Source organism: Cucurbita moschata, unplaced genomic scaffold, assembly GCF_002738365.1.
Source record: "Cucurbita moschata cultivar Rifu unplaced genomic scaffold, Cmos_1.0 Cmo_Scf00045, whole genome shotgun sequence".
In the NCBI taxonomy this organism is placed as follows: Eukaryota; Viridiplantae; Streptophyta; class Magnoliopsida; order Cucurbitales; family Cucurbitaceae; genus Cucurbita; species Cucurbita moschata.
Genome location: NW_019268561.1, coordinates 816,035 through 831,020, shown reverse-complemented (window position 1 = coordinate 831,020; position 14,986 = coordinate 816,035). Strand labels below are relative to the sequence as shown.

The 14,986-nt window shown below is 36.7% G+C and overlaps 3 protein-coding genes across 5 annotated transcripts in view; 2 read left to right on the top strand and 1 right to left on the bottom strand.

Annotated features, from left to right (window-relative positions):
• Positions 1–1,100: 1,100 nt before the first annotated feature.
• Positions 1,101–2,960, bottom strand: LOC111434591. The gene has a single exon (XM_023072043.1). The coding sequence runs from the start codon at positions 2,883–2,885 to the stop codon at positions 1,206–1,208; it is 1,680 nt and encodes a 559-aa protein (XP_022927811.1). The 5' UTR covers positions 2,886–2,960; the 3' UTR covers positions 1,101–1,205.
• A 5,441-nt stretch (positions 2,961–8,401) lies between these two features.
• LOC111434584 (protein PELPK1-like) overlaps positions 8,402–14,986 on the top strand; it is a 41,642-nt gene continuing 35,057 nt past the window's right edge. The window contains exon 1 of one of the 3 annotated variants that reach the window (XM_023072034.1): positions 8,402–9,086. In XM_023072034.1, the coding sequence (XP_022927802.1) occupies positions 8,483–9,086 (604 nt within the window). In that variant the 5' untranslated portion in view covers positions 8,402–8,482. Of the gene's footprint in view, positions 9,384–14,986 lie in introns of those variants that run through there. The other 2 variants (XM_023072033.1, XM_023072032.1) reach the window with 2 other exon arrangements.
• Positions 12,912–13,809, top strand: LOC111434585 (protein PELPK1-like). The gene has a single exon (XM_023072035.1). It carries the CDS (start codon positions 12,985–12,987, stop codon positions 13,615–13,617), a length of 633 nt encoding a protein of 210 aa, XP_022927803.1. The 5' UTR covers positions 12,912–12,984; the 3' UTR covers positions 13,618–13,809.

The window sequence follows — 14,986 nt, the reverse complement described above, 5'->3', positions numbered from 1 at the left end:
AATAGAAACCGATCGAACCTCACCTAATCCATCTCCCACCTCCACAGCCTTTACTTATGAATCTCCCATTTGTCATTCGAGGAAGGACTAACGGAATATGTTAAAACCTACTTCCAAGATGTAAACACGCCCAAGGAAGGGACGAAACATAAAGATGTGATATTAGAAACTTACCCAAGAGAATTGCGATATGCATGCTCTTCACCGTTCAAACCTTAAATCAAGAGAAAAGATAAGCATTTTCAAACAAAGGAGTTGCAGCTGAACAGACCATAGCCTGAAGGATTTCAATAGAACACAAAACTTATTTTATTGTTTCTGTTTCCTTTTTCCAGGATGAGAAAAAGATCTATATATTCCTAGAAAAGTGGAAAGATACAACATGAGTGACATCCAAAGAAATCGAAACAAACACAGAAATACCTCATAATTGACCTACAGTAGACCAGGAAACTTCAGTAGAACCCCCCCTCCCCCAAACTCGTAGTTGCATCATGGCCATAGAACATAATTATCATAGATTTCACTTATTTACAATGATAACAGTACAACTGAAAATTTACTCACAAGTATACCAGAATAATAAAACGCAAGAAATGCCAAATTTTATGAACTACTAACATGCTAAGAAGTATTAAATATACGAGAAACAAATTACCATAACAGCTAGAAAAGAGGACGTGAAAGACTAAAAAATGAAGAAACTTATAAACTAAAATGCTGGGAAGTTGCACCATTAATGATATCAACACGCATTATTTGCTAAATGCATCTCATAGCAAATCCAATCCATTATCATACTAGAGAATATCATAAGAATATAGAGAAAATAGTGTCCTGAATGAATATCTGATATGCAGAGGGTGTATCAATTCCTCGTTGAAGTATCCAGAAAGTAACAATATGTAACTTCAGAGACAATGAAAACTCTATATCCAATAGATATAATTGTGTCAGCAGAGAAAAAATTGTGCAAGGAACACAACAATGTAAAATCTGCACAATTTCACAGTTTAAATTTGTTAAGTTTCACTTCTCCCAGGTACCGTAAAATCTTGATCGAGAAAGAAAACACGTTAGACTGAGTTATCAGGAACGACTGGGCAAAACGCATTGCAGCTTAAAATTATTTTTATACTACAATATCAAAATACAACATCCAGAAAGGGAGAGTCTTACTGTAAGAATAACACCCAAGAGCCTTACTAACTAGCTTTGACCTTATCATCGGCCACAGCATTAAGTATTGGCAGACTATTCAAAAATTCATCAAGGCCCTCAAAGAACCCAATTCCTTCAATATTATCCACCCCATGTCCTTCACTTACACCCGTGGCGGGCTCCTCCACCTCGTTGCTGAATTCAACATTCAAATCCAACTTTCCTAGCTCCTTTGGCCCTTTCCCTTTATGCTTCTTCCCGGTGACCCCTGCGGTTGCCACAGCCTTCTTACTAGGTTCAACCTTTATGGAGTTTGACAAACCAAACCGCATCAACCCATTCATGTTCTCAACTTCATCAGCATTTCCATTCCCCACATTCCCTTGGTTCCCTTTCTGTAAGCTTTCAGAATGTGATCTCTTATCATTTCTACTAGCTAAACCCCTCTTAGACCTCTTCTTCTTATTACTCACTCTCCCCCATTCTTCATCAGAACTGTCACTCGGTTCCGAAACCTCAACATAAATATCATCCTCATCACAAAAGAATCTTGGTGTAGATTTCTTGGCGGGTTTAACATTTCTAGATTTCCCCGATTTTGTTCCCCCTTGGCCAGGCAAAGGACAGGTGAATATAGCCGAAAAGGGCGACCAGGCAGCAGACCCCGTTGTCCCTCTAGCATTCGGAGAAACCCCAAGTGGGAAAAACCCCCAGCAACAAAAGGTAGAAGCATTGTCAGCCACCGGTGGTGACGGAATGACCGCTGCTTGAAATGCCTTGGCACAATTCTGGCACCTAAGAACACAATCCTCGTAACCCTTAGGGTACTCATAGAGATTATAACAGTAAGGACAAGCAGTCCAGAAACTCGGAATGCTTGACTCAGTCGGCAGAGTAGATTCAGCCACCCGTGAAGGACGATTGGAGTCAATGTGCTGCTGAGTGGTCTCCTGAGTTGACTCGGGAAGATCACTGACATTTGGCCTCTCTTCAGCTACAGATACTTTAACGTTCGTGGATTTGGGGTTTTCTTTTACAAATTGCTGCTGCTGCTGCTGCGGATCCTCTTGATGTTGTGACCGGTGGGGAGACGACTGAGGAGGTTGTGGTTGCGGCTGCGCCGGTGGCGGTGAAGGTGACGGCTCTGAACGTTCCGGCGGTGGAGTTGGCGGCGGTTGTTCCTGCTGCTGAGACTCCTCTACCGTAATCCTAGTCTCCTTCCTTGGACTAGTTCTAACAGGCTGGGGAAATTGAGGCTGGTGCGGCGGGGACTTAGGTTTTTGACTCGACTCAGTGGTTCCGGGGCTACACAAAAGATAATCATTATCGTACAAGGCTTTTCTCAAGGGATTCGAAAGCACACACCATGCATCAGAGACAAGCCTGAAAGCGTGATCCGCAAAAGCAACTCTGTTGGCCTCCGGGTGAAGAAGAAGCGCCAGTCGCCGATACTGAGTTGCGATTAGCTCAATGCTCTGAGTCGGCTGCGAAATTTGCAAGATACTATACCAGTCATACTGATTGTTGATCCGTCCCTCCGCCGCTAACAGCGTATCAGCGACGGCGATAACTCTGTCCGCCGCTTCCAACACAATCGGGTCCGATTCTCTAGCCCGGATCGCAAAGCTCCTAGTTCCATAGAAGTCACGCGCCGCTAGAAGCTTCTCCGCTATGCTCAACCACCGCAGAGCCTCCGCCCTGTTCCCGCCGCCGTTGTTCTCCATTTCCCGACCTCTCTCTTTCTCTCCCTCTCCCTTCGAGCTCCGGCCCCCCCCCCCTCTCTCTCCACTGATCTGGTCCTCTGTTCTCCACTGTAATCAAGACAAAAGAGCTCAGACCTTTGGATCATGAAATTACCGAAAAGCCCAGGAATCTCCCGAAAACTTGAACCATACCAACCGCTTTTGGTAGGTTTGAAAGGGTATTATAGTCTTTTCCTAAACACCAAAAAATTAGTCTCTCTCTTCCCCGTTCGTTATCGTCACAGTCTTTGAGAGATGTCGTAACGGAGATTTCAGATAAAAAGAAAAATATTTACAGACGACAATTTCTAAATTTTTCACTGCAGTAATTATTTTTTTGTACGCGGAGAGAAATAACCAGCGGGTAAATTTTAATTTTCTTTTTTTTTAAGAACTGATGTCAAATTAATTTCAACAGGAGGAGAAATTTTGAAATTTATGATGTAACTTGATTTCACCACGTGGTACGATTACGTCACGTGTAACGTGGTCAGCCCTCCACGTGCATCCGATTTTTACCACGTTTCTAAATTTACTCGACGGTAAAAAGGTGGAGGATTTTTAAATTTTTTTATTTTATTTTATTTTAAAAGGTTAAAAATATATATTAGTAATATATGATGACGTATTAATGTTTAATATTTAAATTTTATAATATTTTAATTATTATTGCCGTAAATAAAAAGATTTAAAAAAAATTATAGAAAAAATAAAATGAGTAACTCAACCCAACACAAAAATATAGTTTGGATTGAGTTGTGAGCGATATTCAAGTTAGTCAGGTCATAGCCTATGAATTGATAAAAAAGTAAATTCCCAACCTATTTACACCGTCAATTACTTTGAATTTTTTTATCGAAACTATATATATTTTTTTAATAAAATCGTTAATAACAAAAGTATTTTAAATAGATTTCTAAATAAAAAAAAAGATGTAATGTAGATTTTTAAAGTTGAATGTAAAATAAATTATTAAATTTTTATTTTGTGTCTAAATTTATAAATTAATAAATAAATTTTGACTAAAAAAAAAAGGAGAGAAATTAAATTAAAACATAAAAAAACTATTAATTCACAAATGTATGGAATGGATCCTAAAATTAAACTCAAAAAAAGAAAAATGATTTAATTAAATCAATCTCATAATTGAGATAATAAATATTATTGAGATGAGCAAGTTAGTTCGTGCCTAGTAAATATTTAAGACTACTCAACTCGTTTGAGCTTAAGTAATGAATAAGAACGAGTCTTCGATCGAGTAATAATAGAAGTATTTACTCTTATAATAATTGTAACGACTTGCCTTTTGGACTCCAAGCTACGGATACTTATTTATTGGCGTGGAATAAAAAGAAAATAAATAAAATTTAAAATATTTAAATTCGTGTACATGCACATCATAAGTTCAATTAAAACGGTAATTAAAATTTTAGTTTTGCAAAAGACAAAGATCGCTAAAATACAGTACTACAAGGTCAAACTATTTAAAATGAATGAGATATATTTTTTAAAAGAGAAGTACGAAGTGAAATTAGACTCAAATATGACGTGAGTCCCCATTGCCGACAACCCAGTAGCACCAGCGCCCAACGAGACAAGAACAACACTACCTATTGCTATTTTTCGTGACCTCTAACTTAATAATTATTGTGTCAGAGGTTGGTATATGCACCCATTATCTCGTACATTGTCCATAAATGACATGATATAGACATGTGAGAGTTCATGCCTCGATAAGAACTCAGATGGATGAACGTTTGGGATGTATCGTTGAGATGAGTGACACATGGCTTGGTCCTGATATACATGTCCAAACAAGCTAAGATGACCGAGATGTCCGAAGACATGGGATGGCATAATGATGCATGGACAGTCTTGTTGGAAACCAAAATGATGGCTGACATGCGACATTGCACATGAGAGACCTGACCACTTGTTGAGGCAAGTCGATAGAGTTGTAGACGATTGAACATGTATGTACGAGTGACGTGTGTGGCGGAACAAACTTTCATCCATCCGAGTTCTTATCAAACTGCTACGGCCCAAGGACTGATGCATGTACAAGTGGCGTGTGTGGCAAGTTTTATTTTTATTAATATTTATGATATTTGATCTCATCAAACTGCCACGGCCCAAGGATTGACGTTGGCCCAATTCAGCCGCACCCAACTAAGGGACAGGCTAAGCCTAATGTGGCTCTCTGAACACGAAAAAGTGTCCTTCGTCAAATGAAGCTTGGGTTGACGGGAGTGCTATCAAGGTAGAGTGTAACGTCCCTAAATTTCCACATACTCTGAGTCGCTACTAACGTTTGATGCTCATCTATAATGCTCATCTATAATGCGGAAATAACTCTTACATGAACATAATTGATAACGTAAATTTAAAAAAAAACGTTTAAAACAACTTCTTCTCTGGAAAACACAGCCATGGTCTTACGTGTTTAAATATGAAATACTGAACATTTAGAGAAAACAAAAACAAATACAAAATAATTTAAAACAATGAAATGCAAAACAACCTATTCTAACTTAAGACTAGAAATTTAAATATGAATCTACCCTATGCACGTGCCACAGTCTCTGCTCGCGATGTCGCCGTCCTCCATACAAGTGCGCCTTGCCTTTACCTGAAAAATGATGTGGCACACGGCCTGAGTATTTCAAAGAATACTCAGTAAGTGGCCCCACTATAGGGGCCATGCAAATGCAAACACATGCAATATGATTTAGGGACCTATCTCTAATCATCTTAGGGGTGGCCTCCAGTCTCGGATAAATTGGATGTGTAGTACTTCCCTACACACGACTCACACGTGCGAGTGTGAATCCCCAGGGCGCTCGCACACCCCCTGGACCCTCTGGTCAAGCTAATATGTAGCGACGTCCGGAGGTCAGCGGAACCCCATAGTGTCATGCGCCTCATGAACACCCTCATCTGTGTGCTTTCGCACCTGTGCGCTTTCGCGCTCATCATAAGGTGCGCGTCCGCACTCATCATCTCTAGGGGAAGTAGCCCTATGCTTATGAACATACAAAATGCATGAGGTCCCTCTAAATCCATCGTAATGTCTCTTCTGACACAACCCTCTAGTCTCATCTCTTTGTTACTCTAGGTAACGCATACTCGTGGATATTTATATTAATATCATTCTCATGCTCTTAGGGTTGTGTCCTACGTCGATCTAACGACATGATGCAATATGACACTCATCATCATCTAGCATGCTCAATATGGAAAGCATCATCATATTAAGGTAAAAATCATGCAATCATCATGCTCATCATAATGCCACAACGTGCGTCAAACATATCAAGCGTCACTCAACAAAATATGTATATACCGCACATATCATCAAGCATCATAATCCACACATCATCATAACTCATACAATTATTTAGCCTATCCTATAGTAAGGCCACTTACCTGGTTAGCTTATACGGGTGTGACCAATTTATCCTTAATGAAAGTTCGATTTTTCCCTTTGTATCCAAGCCAACCTATAAGAATCCATAACATCAATTTCATGTTTAATTCTCTAACTCCTACAAGGGTTCATGTGCTAAACTTCATGCCAGCATTAAAGACTTTATGAGTATTGAATATATATATATATATATATATCTTGGTTTTTTTTTTTTTACTCGATGTATTTATTCTGTAAAATTGTTTCTGTTCACCAAATCTTCCATTTACCTCCCCACTGCCTCTCTCTTTTTTCTCCTGTACTTAATTAGTTAAATATATAATTTTCTTTCTTTTACCTCTTTCTTTTCTTCTTTTCTGTACTTAATTATATATATATATATATATATATATTTTTTCCTTTACCTCTCTCTCTGTTTAATTCTTTTCAAACCTCCCTCGGTTTAATTCTTTTCCAAACCTCTTGTTTAATTCTTTTCTTCTCTGTTTAATTCTTTTTTTCCCTATTTAATTCTAACAGTTTAGTAAATGAATGGTTGATCTAATTCTCAATAATGGTACAAAGGAGACGATCTATGATCTCATTCAAAGATCTGACATGATTTCTAACTGCTAATTAACATTTAAATAACTAGGTAATGTAGGTGGAAATCTGATTCTAATTAATTCGATAAATGATTTTGAATTTTTTTCTTTTCCTTCCTAAAACTATTGTCATTAACCCTTTCCAATCTATTTAAATTTTTCCTTGAGTAAAAATGGCTATGCATCCATCCATTATGATTTTCTTCTCTTTCCTCAAAATGATGATTCAATTTAGATGCAATTGACACAGCCAATTTTGATTTTCGATCCCATATCCAAAAATCTAAATAATTGAATGAGAGATCTAAGATAACTTTTCTATCTCGTGCAAAAATAAAAGAAAATGAGATCTAACTTACCGATGACTTTTCTATCTCTTTCCATTCCTATTAGATCTGCCTGAAGTGAAGGTCATCTCCAATTCTTCTCTCCCAAAATCTGTGATCTTTACTATGTTTCTTTCTCTCATTTTTCCCTTCCCAAAATCTGCCATTTTTGTTTCTGTTTCGTTTCTTGTTTTTTTTGCAGATCATTTTACAGTTGTAGGGGTTGGGGAGATATTTGGGGAAGGTGGAGAGAGAGAGTCGATAATTTACTTTTTATTTTTTTTTATAATTATTATTTACTTATTATTATTATCTTTTTTTTTCGGGTCGTTACATAGAGACATCATTTAATTAACGACCTGCTTCCACGATCAATATGGATTATGCAAAAAAGTGTCGAAGCCATTGTATGTGTTTACATCTAACCCCAGTAGTGGGGTCACTTAATAAGTATTTCTTAAAATACTCATCATACGTGTTACTTTTATTTCAAGTACAGACAAGACATCTCTGGATGGCTAACAATGACATCGCAAGTCGAGACCATGATACATGCATGTATTTAATTTCTTAGATTTTAAGTTAGAATAGGGTGTTTTTACTTTTAACGTTTATTTATTTTATTTAGTATTTCAGTGTGTTTTTTTAAAGATGCTTTTGAACATGTAAGTCTATGGTAGTGTTTTATGATGAACTTTAAACATTTATTTCCACATAAGAAAATACGTTATGATGACGGTTGCAACTTTAGGTTACTAGAAAATTACGATCGTTACACATGAAATATTAAAAGTAGTATTAACACGTTTTACTTTTATAAAAAAAAAGTTAAAAGAAAAATTCTTACCATCGATATATGGACGAAAACTGTCTATGACGTTATATCCAAACTTTTCAATATTACTTTTGAAATTAAATTAATTAATCGGGTATAACACCTTAGCAAACAAAATAATAAAAATAAAATAAAATAATGTTTTATAATTTAAAATATAAAGTATACATAAAAGATATCCAACCTTTAATTTTAATTTTATTTTTATAAGAAAGAAGCTGATGAGTGGGTGGGAAAGTTGAACTAATAATCTAATTTTCCTACCCATCATTTCTTCTCCAACACGTCTCTTTTAGCTATAAAAACCTATACATGTTAGCCATGGGGACAAATCAAGATCGTTTCGAGATTCGATAGTCTATAATTCATCTGGGGTTATTGTTTTTTTTGACTGTTTTGAAAATTCAATGGCTACTCGCTTCTCAACGTTCGTATTTTCCCTCATACTGAGTGTTTCTATGTTGATGAGCTTCGATTGTTTTGTGATGACGGTGAGTGCGAGACATCTTTTGGAGACACCAGTACCCAAGGTACCTGAAGAGCTTCCGAAACCAGAAGTACCCAGTTTGTCAAAGCCTGAGCTTCCTCCATTGCCGAAGGTTGAGTTGCCTCCTTTGGAAAAGCCTAAAGTGCCTGAATTGCCAAAGCCTAAGCTCCCAAAAGTACCTCAGTTGCCTCCTTTGGAAAAGCTTAAAGTGCCCGAATTGCCAAAGCCCGAGCTCCCAAAATTACCTCAATTGTCTCCTTTGGAAAAGCCTAAAGTTCCCGAATTGCCAAAGCCCGAGCTTCCAAAATTACCTCAGTTGCCTCCTTTGGAAAAGCCTAAAATGCCCGAATTGTCTAAGCCTGAGGTCCCCAAATTGCCTCAGTTCCCTCCTTTGGAAAAGCCTAAAATGCCCGAATTGTCAAAGCTTGAGCTCCCAACACTACCTCAATTGCCTAAACTTGAGGCTCCCGTAGTACCAGAATTACCTAAACCTGAACTCCCTAAGTTGCCTGAATTTACACCACTACCAAAGCCCGTTTTACCTACCCTTCCAAAGGACATACCTATTCCTTCGTTCAACCCACCACACACATCTACCATTAAGCCTTGAATACCATATTCAACTTCGGGCTACAAGAATTGAACTAAAGATACATTCATATACGACGGAAAACTATATTTGTTTTTCTCTTTTTAATTATCATTTGTAGTGAGTGTTTGAGTTGTTTACGTTTGTCGTCTCTATTCATGTATGTGTTCCTATACTTTGAAATTGTCTTCCACACTATATTATATTAATAAACATTGATTTGTGTTTTTTTTTCTTTTGTCTTTGATAATATTAATGATATTTCACCGAACATGGAGTAGAAAATTTAATTTATCTTACAACAAAATTGATTTTTACGACAATTTTATATATGTATGATAACGGTTTCTCATAATCACCATCCTTTTAGTTGCGATAGTACGGTACAACGATGATTGACAAAGACGTCAATTTGTAATCAACATTGAAACTTAAACTTCCATCATCGTATATTTATGGTGAGGTTACAATGACAGATCGATTGAACCTACGTCATCTTCGACTGTCTAGCCCACACAAGCGACACCCACGACCTAGACCACTCCAGCCCAACGATCTATGTAGTCTAGCTTAGTAGTATGCCTATAGCCCAATAATCCACCAATGACCCAACTTCTAGACATGCATTGATCCAGTGACCCGACCCATGACTCGATCCATGATTTGATCTTTATGATTCTATCTAACCATTTTGGAGCTATTTTTGACCTTAATGGAGACAGTTAACTTGCCCCAAGGTAGTTTCAAAATAACACTAAGGATAAGATAATAAGTCCGATTTAGGCTAATCAAGTAAACGACTTTACGGTTAGCTTTGGATGAATTGTTTGAAGTATAAATGACATGTGCCCTGTGGTCTTTGTCCGTGTCGTGCCTTGTGATTGCCTACAATTACACTAGAGGCTAGCCCAAAATTTCTTAGAGCCTAGAGAGAAGCTCGTGGGAACCTTCTAAGGTAAAGAAACAATGAGTGCCTACAAGTAGTTTGCTAATTGAGTATTTTTTATACTCACCCATTACTACATTTCCATTGTCAAGTGAATGATGCCACATGTCAAGATGAGGGGTGTCGACCCGAGGCGTTCATGTTGTCTACATAGTGTGAGGCTGTCAATTTATATATTTTGTATGTGAGAACCCACATTGGTTGGGGAGGAGAGGACGAAACACCAAGGGTGTGGAAATATTTCCCGTGCAGATGCGTTCTAAAGCCTTGAGGGGAAACTCGAAAGGGAAAGCAAAATGAGAACAATATCTGCTAGCGGTGGGCTTGGGTCGTTATATTGTATCCCAATTCCGTTCGTAAACTTCATTCAACATCTCATACAATTTTCCTACCCATCATCTCTTCCCTACGTCTCTTAATATCTATAAAAACCTCTTCATGGTAGCCATGGAGATCATCCAAATCAGTCGTCAAGCTCGTTCTCTTGTCACTGTCTTTTGATTATTTCGAAATTCAATGGCTACTTACTTTTCGACCTTTGCATCTTCTCTCAGATTGAGTGCTTTTATGTTGACGAGCTTTGATTGTTTTGTCATAGCGGTGAGTGCGAGACATCTTTTGGAGATGCCACTACCCAAGGTGCCTGAAGAGCTTCCGAAGCCAGAACTACCCAGTTTGTCAAACCCCGAGCTTCCTCCATTGCTGAAGGTTGAGTTACCTCCTTTGGAAAAGCCTAAAGTGCCTGAATTTCCAAAACCTGAGCTCCCAAAATTACCTCAATTGCCTAAATTTGACGTACCCGAAGTACCAGAATTGCCTAATGTGCCTAAACCTGAACTCCTTAAGTTGCCGAAATTGACACCTCTCCCAAAGCCTGTTTTGCCTACCCTTCCAAAGGACATTCCTATTCCTTCGTTCAACCCACCACACACATCTACCATTAAACCTTGAATATCATATTCAACTTTGGTTTACGAGAGTTGAACTAAACATACATTCATATACGATTGGAAACTATATTTGTTTTTCTCTTTTTAACTATCATTTTTAGTATGTATACGAGTTGTTTATGTACGTTGTCTCTATTCATATCTTGTTCTTCCATTTTTAAGATGTTGTCTTCTACGCAGATAAAATATATTATATGAACATTGATTTGTGCTTTTTTTTTTCTTTTTTGTGTAAGATAATTTTAATGATGTTTCGATATAATTTTATCTTACATGGAAGTAGATATTTTAATTTTTCTTGCAATAATTTGATTTTTTTTATGACAATTCGAGACTGATATCGTATCAATGGTTTAATAGACGGTTGTTGTAATATAATACAATTATAATCGACAAAGATGTTACATTCAAACTTCCATCAAACAAAGTTTATGTGAAAAATTAGATCATTTGAACCGAAGAAATAATAATAATAAAAAAAATAGAAGAAGAAATGAAGTCAAAAGTTTGAATGGGACAACATTGCGATGCTTCTATTGCCATGCCGATCAACAACGTTCGAGACATCGGGATGCCATCGAGACATCTGTATACAAATTGTCTCTCAGCTGATATTTGGTGTTGTTTATGTGTAGCGCTTAGACGTGCTTATGGTGTCTCAACGCTACATTTTTGATGACTCCAATTCGAGGTTTTCAGTTGATCTAGCTTGAATTTGATACGTTCGGACCATTTTATGCCATTTTCAACTCTTCGAGTTCCGTTCATGACACTTTTAGAGTCATTTAAGTTCAATATGACTACCTTTTAGCCAATTCAATTATTTTATACGATTAGATAAGTCAAGTTCCATTGTAGAATTTTAAATTATGATCGTGGGACTACCCAAGTAGAATTAGACTTCAATAAGCAACTTTAAGTTAGTACCAAAAAAACATAATGATTTCGACTTAGGCTAACCAAATAAGTGACTTTACTATTAGCTTAGTTGAACGACTTACATATGTATGAATAATGTGTGCTCTATGACTCTACACGTGTCATATTCTATAATTGTTTGACGTGTGATATGTTAATGCAATCAACAAGAACATGGACATGGACATCGACACTTGCAATCGACATGGACGTCGAAATCAACTTTAAGCTACATCAATAATTCAATTACATTTTTATGAACATCAAAAGGTCAATAGGGAATGCATCAATCATGATTTGGCCAACAAATTCCATCCATATCATCTACTTTGTTTGGCAAGTAAGCCAACTCTTAACGTCAACTTTTTCATTATCTAAACGATGACGACGAACACAAGATTGCATTTTTTATCTCCGCTTCCATCTCTTGTCGTTCCCAGCTCCAACCCCAACGTCCACGTTATATGTATAAACATGATAACAATAATATTTTATAAAAGTTTGAATTATACACACTAGACACTAAATTCACACTTTTTTGCAATATTATATTTTTATGTAGAAATTTATTCTCATTATTTATAAATTTAAATAGAAATTTTCTTGAAATATATTTTAATTAATTAAAAAGTGAAATAAAAATAATAAATTGAAAATAAATACATGTAAAGGGTTTATTTTTAATAATTATTTTAAATTTTATAAAGTGCAAAAAATCAAATAAACAATTATTTTATTCTTGCAACTATTTTATTTTAAGAAAGGTTCTCAAATTACGAGGTCACTTGGGAGTTTAAGTATGAGTAGGTGGCAAAGTTGAACAAACAATCGAATTTTCCTACCCATCATTTGATTTCCAACGCATGTATGCTCTCTTCCACGTCTCTTTTATCTATAAAAAGTTAGACATGGTAGGCATGGAGATCATCATACTACCACAAACGAATCAAGATTGTTTCGAGTTTCGATAATCTATAATTCATCTCGTGTTATTGTCTTTGGACCGTTTCAAAGATTCAATGGCTACTCGTTTCTCAACTTTTGTATTCCCCCTCATCCTTAGTGCTTTTATGTTGATGAACTTCGATTTTTTTGTGATGACGGTGAGTGCGAGACATCTTTTGGAGTCGCCATTACCCAAGGTACCTGAAGAGCTTCCGAAGCCAGAAGTACCTATTTTGTCAAAGCCTGAGCTTCCTCCATTGCCGAAGGTTGAGTTGCCTCCTTTGGAAAAGCCTAAAGTGCCTGAATTGCCAAAGCCTGAGCTCCCAAAAGTACCTCAGTTGCCTCCTTTGGAAAAGCCCAAAGTGCCGGAATTGTCTAAACCTGAACTCCCAAAATTACCTCAGTTGCCTCCTTTAGAAAAGCCTAAAGTGCTCGAATTGTCTAAACCTGAGCTCCCAAAATTACCTCAGTTGTCTCCTTTGGAAGAACGTAAAGTGCCCGAGTTGTCAAAGCCTGAGCTCCCAAAATTACCTGAGTTGCCTAAACTTGAGGTTCCCGAAGTACCAAAATTGCCTAACTTGCCAAAACCCGAACTCCCTAAGTTGCCTGAATTTACACCTCTACCAAAGCCCGTTTTGCCTACCTTTCCAAAGGACATACCCATCCCTTCGTTCAACCCACCACACGCAACTACCATTAAACCTTGAATAGCATATTCAATTGTGGGCTACAAGAGTTGAATTAAAGATACATTCATACACAACTGAAAACTATACTTCGTTTTTTTTCTTCTTTTTAATTATCATTTCTAGTAAGCATATGAGAGGTTTATATATCTTGTCTCAATTCTTGTTTGTTTCGTGTTCTTATACTTATAAGATGTTGTTTTCTATATGAAATACTATATTACCTGAATAAATATCGATTTGTGTTTTGATGTAGTTTTATCTTACCGAGAGGTAGAAATTTTACTACAATAAATTTGATTTTTTTTTGTGACCATTACAAACTATTTTACTATGTATGATTGATAATTCCATATTTGTCATCATTTTAAGTGTTCTTGTACGATGGGACGACTGTTGACAAACAATGTCAATTCACAATCACATCGAAACCTCATAACATATATTTAAGTTAAAAATTACCAATAATGACAGCTTAAATCCGATGTTCAATGGTGACTCTAGCCAAAATAAATCACTTCATTATTATGATATCTTATTAAAGAAGCTCTAATCAATTATTAAAATCAAATAATTGTGGAGATGCTATATGATTTATATCGTATCTGTTTGATGCTCTTGCAACAATAATTTCATTTAGCCGACTAATTTGTCAAGGATAAATAGGTAACTAACCTTAGTGTTGGAGTTGAAAGAATTGTATGATTTATGATGACGCATGTCCTCTAGCCCCTACATGCGCCATAATGTTATATTATGTTTGTATGTGCTATGAAATGACGTATAATACCATGTTATGTACGTTTATGATATCCATTATGTCATGATATGTGAAATGAAACACCATGTATGTCAGTCATGCTACGTTTTGCCATGTAAAGCTATGTGATGAATTATGTGATGATTTAAGATGAAAACCATGATGATTAATATGTATACGTGACACATATATGTACTATGTCATGGATGAAAGGAAGAAGGGAATGATTTTGATGTTATGGTATGATTTTAAACCATGGGGACCTCATATGCATTTATGTATGTCATGTGCATCAGGATATTTCCATGTTATGTTAGTACGGACGTGTACCTTCGATATTTATGTTCGTCATGATATCATGTAGGCCTTTTCCTTCGTGGCATCTGCCAACGCGTTAGCGCGTTGAGCCTGACCAAGCCATACGCAAGATATACATATACGTGCCCGCCTGGTGGATCCATATGTGCGTGCGTGAGCCGTGTGTAAGGAAGTACTACATATCTAATCTTGCTCGGAACTGGAAAAAGATCAAAGCCTTGCTACGATTTTAAAGGATAGGTCTCATCATGTATGTATGTGTTTGCATTACCCAACCCCAACAATGGGTTATTTGATGAGTATTTCTTAAAA